Below are 19,131 nucleotides of genomic sequence, written 5' to 3' on the forward strand. Positions count from 1 at the left end.
GATTAATTTTGGTTACCTGCTCACTTTTTTAAGCTTCATCTTAAGATGAAGATGGTTCTTTATGAATAAAATGGTAAAAAAACCAAAAACATTAAGGACATCAGAAAGAGAAACTTGACATTTAAAGTGTCCTAATAGTGTTTTTCCCATTTAATTTTCTCCTTATTTCAGCTGTATCAGAGCCTTTCAGGTGTTTCTACAGACATTAAAGGAGCCATCGCTCTTAGGAGGAAATGTGAGGACCTCCTGCTGGGGATATTAAAAGCAAATTGAAACTGTGGACGGACATTTTCAGACTCTTGAAGTCAGGTGTTGTAATGAGGCTCTAACTCTGAAAGGGACTGTCAGCAAACTTACAGCCACTTCCACTGCAGAAAACTACAAAGTGCTTTTTAACGTTCTGCGGAGGACGCTTAACGAGAAAAGAGGTGGAGGAGATATCTTGTCAGTTCCCAGGGTATTTAAAGTAACGTTTTCATGAGGCAATGAAGCCTACTGAGACTTGAATCATTGCGCGTCATTTTAAGTGCACCACAAAGAGTTTTTACATGTCATCTGAGCTCCCATTGCATTGTAAAAGCAACTGGGGATAAAACTTGCTGTATATCTGGCGCTGTTATAGTTCACTGATGCATTCTGGGCAATGGACAGTTTCATCATCACTACTGAAAACAGCAATCTGATGATGCAGGGCACTTTCTTTTTTCTGTTTTTGATTTTTTATCTCTTTTACCTTTGCGTGAGGTGACTTTGGTATTTTAAGTTTCTAATCTTATCCCAAGCTTCGCTGTTATCAATATGGAAATACAGTTGTCCTCCTTAAGGAGACTCGCTGATGAGATCACCGTGACAGAGGCCACATCAACGCGCCCTCTGCAGCTGATTAATATTCATGTTTTCTGATGCTTTATCTCTCCACTAATCATTTAGTTCACTCTAAGTTTTTTTTGGTTTTTCAAGGGCAATGTGACCTTTTCCTGTGCCGATCCGGTTCCTGTTTCCGTGACGTTTCCCGGCCTCCAGAGCTTCCTCCAGTTGCCATGGACAACGCCGTCGTCTTCTGGGAGCGTGTCGATCGGGTTTCAGTTTCGGACCTGGAACAAGGCGGGGCTTTTGCTCACCTTTCAGCTCCCTCACCAAGGAGGCGTGGCCTGGTTGTTTCTGAGCGAGGCGAAACTCCGCCTCCAGATCCAGAAAGGAGGACGGGTTCTGCTGGAGCTCAGTGCAGGTCAGCTAAACACACCTCTAAACTACAATTTAATCAGTAGAAACCATGAACAGGTAGCAAAGTTTGGTTACAGTGAAATATCTGGATATGTTCCAGGATGTTGTGCATCCATTAAAACTTATGATGGCCATTTTGTTTGACAAGCATGTTTTACAGAACCTTTTTCTTTTTCTTATTTTCAACTTTGATGTCAAGTCAGTATATTTTGTTAAGATCTCATGTTAAACATAAATAAATTAAGTTTCGTAAACTTAATTTCACTACAAGTGACAAATAAACTCAATATTTCTTAAGTTGAAACTCCATCAGCTCATGGAACAGTTTATACACAAGCATGATTAACAGCACAAAGACTCTCCTGGATCTGATTAGTTGTTTTTGACCAGGAGTGATGCGTTTCTGCAAACTGCAATAAAAGCACTGGGAAGAGCCAGATTGTTTTCCATCTCAAGTGACACAATCTGAATAAATATGCAAAAAACATTTTTTTTTTTTGTAAAAGTTATATACTTCAACTTTAAAGGGGATTTTAAAAAGATGCAGCGCACCAACAAATATGCATATTAACGATGTTGCTGTTGCATTATAATCTGAACATATGTTTTTTTTACTGACTGCTGTTAATCGATCACATGGTGACTCTGAAGTATAAAGTTAGTCTGAGTAAAACTGTTAAAACCTTTTGAGCCACTGATTTTCCTCTTCCTCTCTTCATTTTGTCCCTAAACTCGGCGCTTTTCTTTGACTGCATGACAAATGGGTTTTGTCCCTCAGAAACCTGCATATTTACAACAGTGCATACTTTTGCCGCCGTTGGGCTCTTCTGAGGTGACTGACCTCTTTGCTAGGGGCCTGAGCACAGCATTTATTTACTTTTGCTTGGAGAGAAGCTGTTTTGTGAGATCCCATGTGTTGCAGCCAGAACAATGGATAAAAGCCAAGCGCACAGCAGCCGTGTTGCTTTAATAAGCTACTTTATTCACTTTATTTAGTCTGCTGTACATGTGATTAGGTTGTATCCTTTCATTACTACCAAGTGTGAAGAATCCCTGCCTGGGGGTGGCCATTCATTATACAGTTTATCATTTATCATGACATTTTCTTTTTCATCATATTAAGAATTTTGATTTGTGGTTGTCATAATGGATTTCAGTTACATTAAAATTCAATTAAATTCCTTTTAACCATATCAAATGTTATTAAAGCACTTTAAGACCATCGAGGTAGAAAACAACTTCCCAAATACAAACACATTTCACCCACCTGTCATACAAAAAAAATAAACTTCTGAGAGCCACTACTATGTAGCTACTCTATGTAAATATATATGGACTTGCAAAGTTGTTCTATCATTTACTGTTTGGTGAAGAATGTACGCGCAAAATCCATATCCAATTTTACCTTATTAGCAACGACAATAGCTTTATGAATAAATATTAGACACATGTTGTTTGGCCCCTGGAAGAGGACGCTGTGCACAATACCCCAAGATGTTGAAATTATGTTGTTGAGTAAATCGTTGCCACAGGAAAAAAATTGGCAAAGGACATAATGAGATATTGATGCACTTCAACAACAAACAGATACTGAGTGCTGGCGAAACTCTGTGTGGGTTTGGAACAAGTCTATCACAGAAAGACTACAACTAACCTGCAGCTGCTGCTGCTGCTGTCAATATGTGTGAATGTGCCTTGAAATGAAGTCTTAAATATGAGACATGATTTTCAAAAAGCTGGTGGTCGGTTTGCACTGTAAAAACTAAATCCTACAGAGTGTTTCTGATGCACATATCTCAATACATTTGATATAAGACAAAACAAACTCGCAAATAATTTTTCAGCAAGATAGAGGACCTTATTTTAAGTAAATTATTTTAATTATAATTATAACAGGACATTTTCCCCATGTTTTGAAAAAATCTGCCAGTGGAACTGATTTAAATCAACATCAAGGATTTACTGACTTAAAAAAAATCCTATTTTATGCTGAAAAGTTTATTTTGTCTTATTTCAAATGAACTAAGCTATTTGCACTAGAAACTAGGCAAACACACTTGGTAAGATTTTGTGTCTTTGCAGTATGGATTAGTTACCACACTGCAAAAATACAAAATCTTATCAAGTTTCTAGTGCAAATATTGTAGCACATTTAAAATAAGACAAAACTAATGTATAAATAACTTTTAACAAGATATAAGAGCTTGTTTTATGTAAAAAATATATATTTAAAATTGATGAAAAGATTTTTGTTCCATTAGCTGATTATTTCACTGGTAACATGAAAAAAATGTCTTGTTATAAAGTGAAATAATCTGCCAATGGAACTAATTTTTCAAATTAATATTAAGGACTTAAAAGCTTAATATTACTTGTAGCTTAAAGTTTAAAGTTACTTGTAGGTTAATTTTGTCTTATTTCAAGATATTTGTCCTAGAAATTAGACCAAAAATGCAAATTTTATGTTTTTGCAGTGTAATAAAGGATTTTAAATGGGAATTTGTCTTTAAGGTTCTGCACTCAGTGACGGCCAGTGGCATTCAGTGGCACTGACCTCCAGGCGAAGTCATCTGAGTGTCTGTGTGGATAAAGATGAAGGCGGCAGCGCTCAGGCCAGCCCGTCATTTCCTGTCGCAGTAGAAAGTCACGTCTTCTTCGGTGGTGAGAGCTGAAGCAGATCCTAACGGATCAGTTCAGACTACAGAATTACACTTCAGCATCTTAACTGTGTTGTCTTCTCCTCAGGATGTCCTGCTGGAGATGCTCCAGGATGTAGAAACCACTTCAGCTCCTTCCAGGGCTGCGTGCGTTTGCTCAGTCTGGACGGCAGGATTATGGACCTGATCGCAGTGCAGCAGAAGCAGCTGGGAAATTACAGCAATCTGCAGATTGACATGTGTGGAATAATCGACAGGTTTGTAGTTTAAACAGTTTGTAGTTTAAACAAAGACAAAGTTTTAATTGATGTGATTCAGAAAGTGTGACACTAAAAAAAAGCTAGAACCTTTAAGATGCAGTTTTTATAGATGAGGCAGAAAACAAATCTATCCTTCTGCTTCTTTCTGTGACTCTTTCTTTTTTTCTTCCTTCATTTCCCCTTTCCTTCCTTCTTTGCTCTCATTTCCTTCCTTCCTTTTTTCCGTTTCCATCCATCCATCCATCCATTCATGTTCTTTTCTTCCTTCTTCAAATTCTGCATTTTACATTTTAAGGTGTTTTATTGTTGGATCTGTAAGTGAAATCTCATCAAAGATAAGTTGCCCCCAAATGCAGCAACGTTTCTCTGCTCATTCATAATCCACAGTCTTCAGGCGACTGTGGTCACATGTTTGCAGTCAACAGATAATTAGGTTATGCAACTTCTACTTTCTAAATGTTTTGTATTTACCTGAGGATAATATTTTGCATTTACAGTAATTGCCATGTGACAAAATGAAAGTATCATATTTTATGGCTGCTCAGAATTAGCTCGAATCTCAGAGGTTAGAAAGATGCAGAGATGCGAAGGAAAAGATGTGGAGGAAAGCTAATCGTTTTTCTGTTTTGGCTTTACACCAAACAGCAGCACGATTAATGAGACAATTGCAGCAATCATAAACCCGATTGTAGAGCCTCAGAGGACACGAGACAGCCACTAAAAAACCCAAACACACACAGCTGCTCTCCACATAAACAAGATGTGAACATGGACTCAGACACTAGTATCCACAAATCATTGGCAGATAGGGAGAAACCACTTGAGTGATTTTAATTAAATATCTCTCAGCTTTTGCATCCCAATTCATCAGACTACAGCTCCTCCACAGATCTGACTTTTCAGTTGGAACAAAGAGAGAAAAAAATCTGTTTTCCTGTAAAAACAGAAGAATATAGAGTGTGCTCCCTCTGCGTTACCCTGCTGATTTGATATGAGCCACCTGGGACAATTTCTGCAGGAATGTCAGGTGGAAAATGAACTCAGCAACACTGTTTCAGCATGGTACCTGATATTCCTCAGCAGGTTATTACTGTATTTTCTACAGGGGGAGGGGTGAAGCAGGTTAGTGTTGCTGCAACCAGCAAAGAATATTATTAGACAAACAGTCCATTAACAGCACAAATTGAAAGCAATCCGGAGGGAGCTCTGCATCACCTCTGTACCCCACGACTCCACACATTTTGCCTTTTCTGCCTTAACACAGGTCTATTCAAAACAACAGAACAGAAAAGAGCATTTCTTCAGAAGTCTATCATAAAAGGATTCAGCACAGAAAGCGGTATTTTTTTAAAACTAAACTGTGGATTTGTTCGACTATTTTTATGCCAAGGTAAATATATAAAAGTGATCAAAACAAAACCCTGGTGCTGCTAATCAGATGCCCCTGATTGTCCGATCATCATCAGTAGCTGCGTTTCCATTACAAATGTGCGCAAAATTTTGGACATATTCTGCAAATGATGAAAAAACCAATTCCGGTGTTTTCATTAAAATCACGTGACTATGTTCCTTCTGCTTTAGATTTCAACTGTAGCTTGCATCCACTGTTGGATTTCTACCATTAAATTATTGCCTTTTGTCAATTTCTCCTAATGAGACCAGTATGTTTCAAAAAATGAAATATTTTCTTTTTCTTCATTACTACCAAGAAACCACATTTTCTCATTTCAGTTCCTATTTCCATATTCAATAAGCTGATAAGTTTATTCACGCAGTAAATCTTTAAAAATAATCATCCTCCAATAACTTCCTGTCGTCTTCTTCGTTGTTTTTATCGGTGTCAATTTCCAGTTGATAATCGTGTGAAACAAAAGTGTTTTTATCGCAGTTTTGAGAAATTAATCAGTTTTGAGTGGGCAAACATCTGATAAGCCCCAAACTCAGACCAATTACAGACTAAGGAAATGTAAAAATCCCGAAGAATCTCTCTGTGTTTGTGTTTTAGGTGCTCTCCGAGTCGCTGTGAACATGGCGGCCTCTGCAGTCAGACCTGGACCGTCTTCCACTGTAACTGCTCCGACAGCGGCTACAGAGGCGCCACCTGCCACAGCTGTGAGTCACAGAGACAGGAGCATCACTCCTACAAATAAACCGTAAAAAGTTTATTTCTAAGCTCACATCATTTCGTATCATTTCTAAAGTATTGGACTCTAAGTTTCAATAAGTTTAATTGTATCAATATTGCACTACAAAACAAAACTCTTAGTATACTTGAAATAAGACAAATTTAAGTTAAAAGTAGCATTTTAGCAAGATATTTGAGCTTACGTGAATAATTCATTAATACTTACAATACAGTTCGAGTTGCATTGGCAGATTATTTCACTCATAAGAACAAATGTTAACTTTTCATCAATGTTAATGAATTCTTGTCCTAAAACAAGGTTCTAAATCTTGCTAAAAAGCTATAAATTAGATATTTTTTTTGCACTCGAAATTAGATTAAAAATACTTATCAGGATTCTGTGGTTTTGCAGTGCACAAAAAGTTAAGTGATCGCCGATCATTTATGATTTTTTCCAGTCACATATGTTCCTCGCTTTCCTTCCAGTTTTTAATAACTCGTTGCACAACTTTTAATCAAGTTTTAGTAGCTTCTGCAATTTCTTTAGATGTTTTCTCCACGATTTGACCGATTTTAAATAAACAAACATGTTTTTAGGACCCTGGGATGTGTCTGTCTACGTGTTTTTTTTTTTTAAAGAAGTCAGTTGGAGTTAAACAACTTGTTGCCTGCTGAAAGCTAATTTTCGATGTAGCAATTATCCGAAAGGAGGTTATTTGCAAACGCTAGTCAGAGACATTTTTTGTCCAGTGTGTTTCTATGTGAAGCAGCAATCACGATCTTTTCCAGCAGTGTTTGGTCTTCATCCCTGTCTCTGCTCCTGCAGGCGACTTCCTGACGATGTTCTCATTATTTTTCCTCCCAGCTGTGTATGAGGAGTCCTGTGAAGTGTACAAACACAGCGGCAACACGTCGGGATATTTTCACATCGACGTGGACGGCAGCGGACCCATCAAACCACAGCTGGTCTACTGCAACATGACAGGTTTCACACACACACACGCATGCACACACACACACACACACACACACACACACACACACACACACACACACACACGCACCGCAACTCTATTAAGTCATAACTTTGTTTTGAATGCTTGGCATTTGCATAATTGCAAATGATGATTCTTCACTCATCTCAGTCTGATTCACTTTATTTTCTACCTGCCTGCCTGAAATGCTTTCTCTCCCCTGGTGTACATCATCTTTATTATGATAGCATTGATGCTTCTTGTGCTTTTTTTTTTTTTAAATCTCCATTGTATCGTCATCCATCCTACCAGCTTCTTACGTGCTTACATTATGATATAAACCGTGATAGGACAGTTGTTTCAGAGCATTGTTTTGGTGAAACGCAAATTGTTGTCTGCAGGAAATTGATCACAATCATGAATATTAACCTGACTGAGGGCAAAGACTATATGTTGGGGATAAAATTTGTGAAAATTCTTGCCACTGTCTCGTTTTAACAGGTTTTGGGCTTTGATAGAACAAAAAACTGAGAATTATGGAATTATTTTGCTCTTAAAAAGAAAGAGAAACATACAAAAACTTTGTGATTCTGTTCCAAACAAACAAAGAAAAGAAGAACTTAACTTAAATCTAGCTCCTATATCTTGCTGAGGAGTTACTTGTAAATTAGTTTTGTGTTATTTCAGATATACTACGATATTTGGACTATAATCTATACCAAAAATAGTAAGATTTTGTTTATTTCCACTATGAAGTGAATTGATCTGGTTAAAAGGATTAAAAAATAAGGTTGAAGCTGGATTTAAAGATAAATTTCACTGAATTATGTACACTCAATTGCTTTCTTTGTCAAAAAAATTAGAAAGTAATAATTAAATTAATACATTTTTATGTCTACAGAGAGCGACACATGGATGATTATCCAACACAACAACAGTGAGCTGACCAGACTGCGACCGGTTTCTGGTGTGGACCAACAATCGCTCCACTTCAGCTACTCATCTGAAGAGGAGCAGCTTTTAGGCTCCATCAGCCAATCAGAGCACTGTGAACAGGAACTATCCTACCACTGCAGGAAGTCCCGCCTTCTCAACACCCCAGGTAGAGATGCTCTCGTGTTTTCTTTATCATTTCAAGGCAGAACATTTAATTTTGGTAATATGAACCATGAAGATGGATAAAACTGGTAAATGTAGCACACATATCTCTTTATTGAGCTTGAACTTGTTTACAGGTTTAAATTTCTGTTAGACTTGATAATAAAATCAAATTATTAATGGGGAATTTTAAGGCAAGTATAGGTTGATTTTCTTTAATGATGTGAATTATAATTAGTCAACAAAAGACCCCTATATATAACCTACATTTATACAAACAACTAGCTTCACCGGGTGTTTGATATTTGATTTTTATGTTGGTTAATTATAATTACGTGTAAAGTAACCTGACGTCCACGTGGACATTTGGAGTAAACTCGTCCAAAAGAAACATAGATAAAGAGTTGATTTCTGTCAAAATGTTCATTTCTTTGTGTGTGTGTTTCAGAGGGGTCTCCGTTCAGCTGGTGGCTCGGCGGCCGCGCGCCGGGCCGTGAGCAGACGTACTGGGGAGGAGCTCATCCCGGCAGCCAGCAGTGTGGCTGCGGCCTGCGGGGCGACTGCGTGGATCCACAACACTACTGCAACTGCGACGCAGACAGATTGGAGTGGTACTGACGATTATAGACACGTACAGTCGTCTGTCATGTGGTTTTCCAATCATATGTGGACATCCATCCATCCAAGCATCTATCTGCACTCGCTTATCCTCACAAGGTTGCAGGGGAGTTAATGGTGTCTATCTCCAGCAGCCATCATTCGAGAGGCAGGGAACATCCTGGACAGATCGCCAGTCCATCACAGAGCAACGCAAATACACACAAAACAAAACACACACACACACTCTTATGTAAAGATAATTTATTATAGTCTATTAACTTGAGAACCCAGGCAAGCAGAGGGAGAAAATTCAAATTCCAGTGAAATAATCTGCAAGTGAAACTAGTTCCTTTTTTAAATTACAAAATTATTGACATATAACAAGCTCTGTTTTAGCAGTTTAAGATTTTGTTTTTGTATTGCAAAGACTTATTGATAAATATAAACTTGCAAAAAGAGGTTAAAGGCCAGATTTTTATCCTGCTGAGGTACTGTGGAGTGACTTGAAATGCTCTGCTGTGTCAGCATCATTGAACAATAAGGGCGCTATTCTGTTATATTCATCTAACTGCTGATACAGACTTAAAACAGCAGCACTTTCTGACCCCATCTGCCTCACAGTGCAGCTTGCCACACAGAAATGATTAACGATCAGCGAAGAAAACATGTCAAAATCAGAATGAAGTTATACGAACGCTCAGCCGAAATCAACACGCAGAAAATAAACGAGCCTCTCGCCACATCTGAACCTTTCACCTCGCTCCGCTTCACACGGATGACTGGCAACGCACCATTTGCAACTTCAGTAGTTTAGCAAACACCAAATCATCTGGAATAAACTGACAAGGCAAAAACAAAACAAAAAAAAAAACTGTTTTAACCTTTGATCATGTTGTAAGCACATAGCAACACTCACCCACAAATCCTGACTTCCATTGTGATGTTTTTTCACAGAAAAGAGCTACTACTGCTGCGCCTCAATTTTTTATCAGGCATAAAAATTCTGTGCTCTCTCCTGGCCGTTTTTTTTGTAATCCTGAATTTTTACTCTGCAAAAACGATATAAAATATAAAGATGAAATGGGCGTAAAAGTTCAATTTTGAAAGAACACTGCAAAAATACAAAATATTTCCAAGTATATTTGTCTTGATTTTAGTATAAATATCTTAGTACAAATGAAACTAACTTAAAAGAGATATAAGCTTGTTTTACGTCAATAATTCTTGAATATAGTTTAAAAAAATGCTAGTTCCATTAGCATATTTTATTTCTGTCAAAATTAAATTTTCCTGTTTTAAGTGAATAAAATCTGCAAGTGGAACTAGTATTGTTTGTAACCGTATTCAAAAATTGTTGACTTAAACAGCGTGTTTATCTTTTTGAAAACTTACTTGTATGTCATACTAAATATTAGCACTGGAAACTGGACTAAAATTCATGACAAAACCTTGTTTTTTGCAGTGAAGTGATGCGTCTAGATGCTGCATTGTTAACCTTCCATCTAATGTTGTCGCTACATGAGTTGGACATTCTTGTGAATCTGCAAGCTGCCAATGAAGGAGCAGTTTTTGACATTTTTTATGTGTTTTTTTCCAGGACTGAGGACTCAGGCCTGGTTACCCATAAGGAAAGCCTCCCAGTCAGATCTCTGGTATTGGGTGACCTCCAGAGGCCGGGGTCAGAGGCAGCGTACAGGGTGGGACCACTCCGCTGCTATGGAGACAGTAAGTTTCTCTAAATCAGGGGTTCCTAACATTTTCTCCTATTGGACTCACCATGCATACAACCAAACATAAACCTCTCTAACTTATTTATCTTAAACATAGATTTTAGGAGATCTATTATGCTTCACTGAACAGATTAGGATATGGTCTGTACAAAACATGTTTTAATTTATTTGTTGCACAAAATCATTCTTAAACAGATTTTAGTCTGGTCTTTCCTTCCTGTTTGAGCTTTTTTTTTCTTTCTTGTTTTAGAATGATCTGTTTTATGGACTCTGTAACTTTAAATCCAGATAAGCTGCTGTAAACAGTCTGGGCTTTGCTGGGGTTACAAATAACAGAGAAATCAACAACCAGGAGGTTTTTGAATTGGCTCATTTTCCAGACACCAAAAAAACCCTCATTAACTTACAGCCAAAAAAACAACTGTGTGTTTTTTTTTTTTTAGAAGAAGTTGAGACCAAAATAGAAACAAAACCCTGGAAAATGTAAAAAACAAAACAAAATATCAACTAGAATTTTTACTTCTTCAGAAAGAACTAAAAAAGCCTTTTGCATGGGAGGTGAAACATCGTGAACAGCCCAATAAATCCAGTTGCCTCCTACTTAAACACTTCATACATACAGGAATTCATTCTCCATGCAGTAAATCTTCCACAAATATGTTTAAAATTTGACAAACAGCCAAAATGGTAATTTTAAATCTAAAACTTAAAAGTTCTAGATTTATGCATGCTCAGTAAAATTGCCTGGATTTCATTTACTGTTTTGCAATTTAAGCCACATTTTCTGAAAACAATTTTAATTCTAAAACACTTTCCTGTTCGCCATCCTGGTTTGGCTTTTTTGGTTTTATTCTGAATATCTTGACAGTTGATTTATTTGTTTTCCCCACTTTTTTCGCAGAGAACTTCTGGAACGCTGCATTTTTGACGAGGAGACGTCATACCTCCACTTCCCCACCTTCCACGGTGAGCTGAGCGCAGACATCTCCTTCCTTTTTAAGACCACTGCTTCCTCTGGAGTATTTCTGGAAAATCTTGGCATTCAGGACTTCATCCGGATCGAACTAAGCAGTGAGTAGAAACTGGATTACAACACTGAATATCACTCGAGTGCAGGGGGGAATTAGTTACACTTTTCTGTGATTATAATGAGTCTGAACTTTGATGTTTGTACTTTTAAAGTGTCAGAAAATATATATTTTTTATTCTTCAGAAAAGAATAAAATATTTTGTTTGCCTATTTAATGTTTGTCATCCAAAATGTATTCTGACAGCCCAAGCAGAAAATTGGGGATTATTAAAACCATTAAAACAAAGCTACTAATTACCTTAGCCCATGTTTTTAATTTTAGAAATGTTCCATCATGTTTCCCCTCTGACCTTTCATTAAGTGTTTTCCCTTGAGAAACGTGCAACAGATCATTCTCATCACTGCTTTTTTAAATGTGTGTAGTTTGTGGGTGATTGCACCTGATGTCAGACGTTTTATCTAATTTAGATAAGTTTCTTGTTTTGTTTTTAGAAATTATCTGTAGCCATTATGCACAGTAGTTCATTTATATCGACTGAAAACTGGCCAAATCTATCAATTATGTAATTCTGTTTTGTTAATCAAATTAATTGCAGATTCCAGGCTTTCTAACCCAGTATGATTGTGTTATGTAATTCTAATTTGACAAATTAATCAAGCAGAAGGAAATTAATGGATTAGTATGAAGTCCCTTATGAGCAAATTCAGGATGATGGACAACACTGGGAACAAGGAGAGCGATGGCAAAAGAAAAGAATTAGAACATACTTACTGCCTATAAAGTAAAACTAGCCCCCAAATCAACTTTGTTTGCTGACAAACTGTCTAAATATGTTATTTAGGGTTCTAACTTAAAGTTGTTGTGCAAATTTTGATGTTTTCGTGTAAATTTGTCCCACAGTGTTTTGCCTGAAACCGTCTCCCGGTTTTTCTCTTTGGTCAGATGTTGCCTAAGCAGTTTAATTCAATTCGCCCGTTTGTTTGAGACTGTACAGCTTTACGTCACGTCATTACGTACAGCCTTATTTTTCTGACTTTGGTATTTTAAGTATTCGTTTCTATTTTTCTGTTTAAAGCCAGCCACCTTAATAAAACAACGGCCAGCCAGTGAGCAATTTCTGTTTGAAATGTAACCGACTACAGGCCAACCCTTAAAGTCAAAACTCCAAATTTATACATTACAGCTTTTTTAATCTTAGATGACAGTTGTGTGTCATTTGGCACCATTTTGCAATTGCTAATTCAATTGCAATTGCATTTCAGAGTCAACTTAGAGTTGGATTTCCAAGGATTAAGTGAACATTTCTGGGATGGAGGCAGTTTTAGTGTTTTATCCACTAAAGAACATTATTTTATGAATGTAAATTACAGTATACTAAAGTCATACCAAATTTAATAAATTATAATATTAATTCAAATGAGTTTTGTTTGTATACATTAAACCTACATCTAATTAAAAGTATTCTGCAAAATCCTGTATTAAAATGTCTTATTTTAATGATCTTATGTCAAATTTCAAATGTTTTTATTAACTATCAGCAGAAAATTATCATTATTACCAGAAATAAGGCTTGAAAACATCAATCTGTTAATTAATCTGTATAATATGCTTCACTTGGTGAATTGAGCTGCTGAAATGAATGAGCTTTTCAGTAAGAATTTATATTTTGAATACGACTGTAAAATATGTCCCTCGGCCATTAGCTTCATGTCGTTCCATAAAAACTAAACTATCACGTCATAATTTTCAAATACTCAAATCTTGTTTATATTGATAAAAATCCCAAAATGTTTTCATAACTCACATGAGCGGATACGATTGAGCCTGAGTTTTATATGAAGTACAATGTTTGCAAAATGTGCATTTAATAAAATAAAAGAAAAGAAAGAAAGATTTTTACATTTTTACAATTGCTTCTTCTTAAAAATGTTTTAGACTCTGAAAAACAGTAACTAGTCTGCTGGAAGGCAGATGCAGGAAGATACAAAACATAATTTAGTAAATCAAACTTTTCGTTTTTGTAGCTGTGAATCTGTGGACGACTCGCCGACCTCACCTAATCTCAAAAGCAGATTTTTTTTGGTGTTTCTTTTAATTAAATTAAACACAGCACACTTGTTCTCATTTAAAACGAGGAGTGAAAGGCAGCACATCTGTTTGCTTTCTGTCCTTTTGCTTACATACAGACATGTATTTGTCCCTCACTGAGGGACAAATAAATAAAGGATTATTATATTTTATGTCAATACTACATGAGATGGTGATTAATCATGATGGGAACACACTGTTATTCAATAATAATGGAAGCTTAATATCCAGAAAAAGAGACAAAAATCCATAAATAATTAGATGATCTGAAACAAATCAAAACCATTTGCTGGACCAGAACAATAAAGCAACAGGAATTGAGAATAAATGACTGAACCAGAGAAATAAATACTTCAGAAAGGTGATACTGTGGACCTGACCTTAGCTCTATATGTCATGTTTCAGGTTTAGACAGGATGTCGGGATAAATGTTTAATAGTTAAACACAAAACATACAGAGATAGAACAAGTTGAACAGAACTAGAAAAACATGATAAACAAGCAAAGAAGAATAGAAACTAGTGAAATGAAGTGGAGAAAAGCAGCATTTCCACTAAAAATATGTCAATACAAATGCTCCAAAAGTACCCAACATCTGTTTTTGTTCAAATAGAAACTAATTTTTCTCAGTATATAGGAATGAATTAATATGAAGACATAAACATGTTAATACATCACTTATGTAAGCTGATGTTTTGCAGATATTTTCCATGTCTGGCCTTGGTTGGTCTGCAGCGTTGACTCTCCAAGATGTTCAGGGATTCCTCACCGTTCTCGCTCACTTTCAGAGTCTGGCTCTGGTGTAGAAATATTCTCCTGAGGCCTTGGGATCTAATGAGATCTAATCCGCTCTCAGACACTACAATGTGTGGCCCCTCTTGCCCAACGACTGCTGGAGATAAGCAGCCACCCCCCATGACCCTGCAAGGATGAGTGGGCATGACAGTGATGGCTGGATCAGACGATGCTATAAAGTTGCTTATCAACTCAGCAAATCAATTCAGGATTAATGACTCACAAAGAGAGAGAAAAAAAAGCTGGTCAGAAAAGGGAAGTAAAAAAAAAGCAAATAAATGTGCAAATCAATCCTCTTAACAGCAAAGACAAATTATTTAATCAATCCAATAATGACATTTTGTCATTATTAATGTTGCCTCTGTGCATTTTTGGTTTACAAAGATAATAATCGTCCAGTCTGAAAACCCAAAAGCTCATAAAATGTCTGCATTGAAATATGTTCTGGTCAATTTGTGACGTTAAACAGCATTTTCTAAGAGCTACACAAGCGAGCTGAGAATCAAAGGTAAATGTACAGACAGCATGAACAATTTGAAGTAGTTTCAGTTTTAGTTATGCAAGGCTCAATATTGCTAAGATTTCTCTCACAAAGGTTTTCTGAAGACATAAGGCGTAACGACGTGACTCAGTGAGGGGGAAAAAGAAGCGGAGGAGGAGCGCGGTCATTTTTTCATCACATTTTACATTGATTGGTTGAAAAATGGAAATAGGCAGTGCTTTCTTTGTCTTGATCTCTTACCTGGAAACCTAACCTGCTCCGAAGCAACGTGAGTTACCCTGGTGACGGATTCAGGTAAGAAGTTAATCCTGCCGTTACAGTTCAGGGGTAAAAACAGTCGTGGTTTAGGTAAGAGTAGAAACTGACCACAGCTGGGAGAGAAACCAGACAGCTGAATATAACTCTCAGGAAGTTCTTATAGAAGAAGCTCAACGACTCTTAAATCATTTGTGTGGGAGCATTTTGTGTTTCCAGGAGGAACAATAACCTTAGATTGATTTATTTGTTTTTATAAAGGGGACAATACATATTAATCAACATGAATACATTGCGTAAATATGCCAGAGCCAAATTAAATCTGTAATCACCTGCAGGTTGATGGAGGAGACTAAAAAGATTTTAATTAAAATGCAAAACAAAATACATGACCTTTGATTTATGACAGACTTCAATGTATAGCTAAAAGTAATGCTATTTACTTTGAACTTTTCTAATTAAGACCGTAAAAAGAAGAACAAAATAAAAATGACTCAAAAAACAAGTACAAGTTTGATTATCTAGTAACTGTAATTGTTTAAAGTATTTTAGAAGTGGTGGAACCAAACCGTGAAGAAATGTATTTATAACTTTGACAAAAAAATAATTGTGTTTTACTCAATTGAAAAACTCAAGCTCATGCAATATTTCACAAATTAGATATTATTTTGATCCAAAGTCTGTGACAGACAAGACATGAACAATAGCATTGCAAATTGTTCCGATGCTGCAGCTATGCTATCATTAGCAGCTGCAAAATGGTGGATGTTGTATTGCAGGCCATGCTTAGTCGAAACAGCGCACAAAGGTATGAAGAGATACAGGGAATTTGGAAAAAGAAAGATTTCAGTTTGAGTTTGTGGCAAAAATAAGTAAAAAGATGCAGAGTAAATAACTTTACTCTGCATGCTAAATTTGATTTTTGAAGTTTTAAAATCTTGTCCCATCTTGTTCTTGAGAGTTTTTGTCATTGTCAAACCCTGAATAGCTAATGAGCTGCATAAATACCAACCTTCTAAGAGTTGCACTGCTAATAGTGACAATAAGTACTATTTTTAATTACTAATTATTCCATGGATACACAAAAGATAAAAGGAAAATCTGCAAAGGAGATGGTAACCGATTTAAATGTAGCTTTAAACATGTTAATACGAGAAAAAGAAATGTTAAATTGGTAGAAAATTAGACAAAGATGGATTACATCGAGAGGACAAAATGGGAAAGTACTAAGGAGGAAATAAAAAGTCTATCCAACTGCAAATGTCAGCATATAAAAGATGTGGAGCGTTACCTGACACGGCCTGTTTTTTGTGTTTTAGTGCATCATAACTCAGGTTTATGGTAAAGGTGTGTCACTACAACAGACTTGAGTGGTGGATTATATTTTTCAGTTATGGATTGGCTGTTTTTCTTTTTTCTTTTTCTTTTTTTTTTTGCTGCGTGGGTTAAATTTTGCAGTTGTTTTTGTTCCACTTTGGAGGAAGTCGTTGACTTTAAAGGACAAACAGAAGAAGAAGAAAAATCCAGCAGAGGGAAACCAACCCCCTAACATCCCTCTCAGGGGAAATCATTGTCTGTCTGGCTGTTCCACCTCTGTATACCAACCCCTCCCTCTCCATCACCAGCAGATTGCTCCGTAACATTGTAGCTGGGGCCAGGGAACAAATTCCTAAATGAAGTTACCGCTGGATGCCGGGGTATTTTTTTCATCTTGTTCTGCGCTCCCAAAGCAATACATCCCCAACTTCCAGCAGCAAAACATGAGGGATGGCGCTCCGCTTCCTCTGCACTCTCTTAAATCTTCTCCCGTTTGATAGGGGAAACAAATAGAGTGCAGCAGACACCCTGGAGGAAGTAAATAAAGACTTGCAGCCGAGCGGAGCTGTCCGTGGTGCTGAAACCCCAGGATGGCTGGGGAGCTGGCCGTGGTCCTGAAATCTGACTGCAGAGGAAAACTCAGCAACACAGATTAGATTCAGCGCCTTCTTGAAATCCACTGGATGAAGAACACAGTTCTTCCTATTAAAAACATTTAAATAATACTGTAAGTATTCAAATAAGATAAGATTGAGATTTGGACATCATAATGTCTTTCTTCTGCACTTTTTAAAAAATCATTATTGTCAGTCCACTTTCCTATTCTCAATTCAGTTTAACTGAGTTTCTTCTTATTATTGTAAAGGACATACAGCAGGTTAAATTAGACTTGAATACGTAACAATTTCTCTCAGTAAAAGTTTATCTAAACTACACAGTGAAAACAATAATTTGGTTTAGTTAGCCTGGCATGAAGGATAAATGTAGGGGATTCATTTAATATTTTCACCATGGTTTTTCTGTATTCGTCATTGTCTGAGATCCAAACTAAATATCTAATTCTCAAGGAAAATGTTTATTTTACAAACTAAAGATTTAAGTTTAATATTGAATATTTGGTTAGGAAGCTAAACGTTTACTTTGGAAAATAAACATATATTTCCCAATTAAATATGTAATGTGGAGCTCAATATTTAGTTTTGCAACTCATTTAGGCTTCAAACTATTTAGCACAGACTTAAATATTTAGCTTGGAGCTAAATATTGAGCTTCCATTATTAAAGTAGTTTTTCTGTTGTAGATTAAACTACTTCAAATTATATTTTTGTATGTAACAAATATGAAGTTTGTGAAAACTAAATATTTACAAAGTACAAATAAATATTGCATCCTCTACTCTTTTATTAGGATGTAAATATTTAGTTTTCAAGATAAATAACTTAGTTCAAACTTAAACATTTAGTTGGGAAGTAAATATTTCATTTGAAAGCTAAATATTTTTATATATATATATATATATATATATATATATATATATAACTAAATATTTGACTTATCAATGAAATATTAGTTTGGAACTCTATTAATAAATATAGGAATAGTAAGGTGACAATATGACTTTGAGAAATTAACACTCAGACTAATAAACCAGTTTTACTACATTACAAATGGATGCCATACTAAAGATGCTGTTGATATCAAATTTTCTCCAGGTGTTGCTAACAAACCAATTAATCCACAGGTGTAAAAGACACCAAAATAAATAAGTTCAGAAATTAAGTTATGTTTATTCATGTGAATGCCACAGGGAAAACGTTTTTTAAAAATGGTTTCGTTTTCACTACCGGCTTATTTTTCTTCCTTTGTCAGCTGAGAAATTTATCCCAACAGATCTGCTAAATTTGTAAGTATATAGCAAATGTTATGGCAGGCTGGAAAAAATGAGACGTGTTTGTTATTTATTTATTTTTTAATGTAATCAGCTCATGGCCCCAAATTGGTCTTCTTTTGTTTGCTATCCTTTGAGGACTGTTCCCACTCTGCTTAGTGCGAAGCCATGTTGGCTTTATTGTTGTTTTGTTGTGATAGAGTAATTAAATTTCATTCCAGAGAGGCCGGCACTCCCCCTGTCTGCTTGTTTGTCTCTCTGCACTGGATGTTGCAGCTCCTGTCTCAATTCCCCATTCATTGCTTTGGCTCATTTCAGGCCTGCACAGGGAACCATATGGAAACATGAGTGAGGTTTGATTCCAGCTGTATTTAGAAAGGAGCATCTGTCTCTTTTAACAAAATCATGGAGATTTCACCCAGAAGTCCAATTCTCATTGACTGAGATTGATGTTTGCTGTTTGACTAATGAAATGCTGATTGTTGTTGAGTATGACATGAAGCTGACATGTCAATGTTTGGCTTCTCGTCAGATTGCTTTGATTATGTTTTAACTTCTTCAAGCAGTAAGATATTCTGTAGACCAAA

General features: G+C 36.3%; 1 protein-coding gene across 1 annotated transcript in view; it reads left to right on the forward strand.

Annotated features, from left to right (window-relative positions):
• Positions 1-19,131, forward strand: part of LOC129355727 (contactin-associated protein-like 4) — an 86,491-nt gene that overhangs the window by 47,510 nt on the left and 19,850 nt on the right. The window contains 10 exon segments of the mRNA XM_055025321.1: positions 961-1,228; positions 3,736-3,885; positions 3,970-4,138; positions 6,147-6,253; positions 7,132-7,251; positions 8,142-8,342; positions 8,787-8,949; positions 10,536-10,663; positions 11,570-11,587; positions 11,590-11,741. Of these exon segments, the coding sequence (XP_054881296.1) occupies positions 961-1,228; positions 3,736-3,885; positions 3,970-4,138; positions 6,147-6,253; positions 7,132-7,251; positions 8,142-8,342; positions 8,787-8,949; positions 10,536-10,663; positions 11,570-11,587; positions 11,590-11,741 (1,476 nt within the window).

This window comes from Poeciliopsis prolifica, unplaced genomic scaffold (assembly GCF_027474105.1).
Source record: "Poeciliopsis prolifica strain line A6 unplaced genomic scaffold, Auburn_PproV2 SCAFFOLD143, whole genome shotgun sequence".
Taxonomy (NCBI): Eukaryota; Metazoa; Chordata; class Actinopteri; order Cyprinodontiformes; family Poeciliidae; genus Poeciliopsis; species Poeciliopsis prolifica.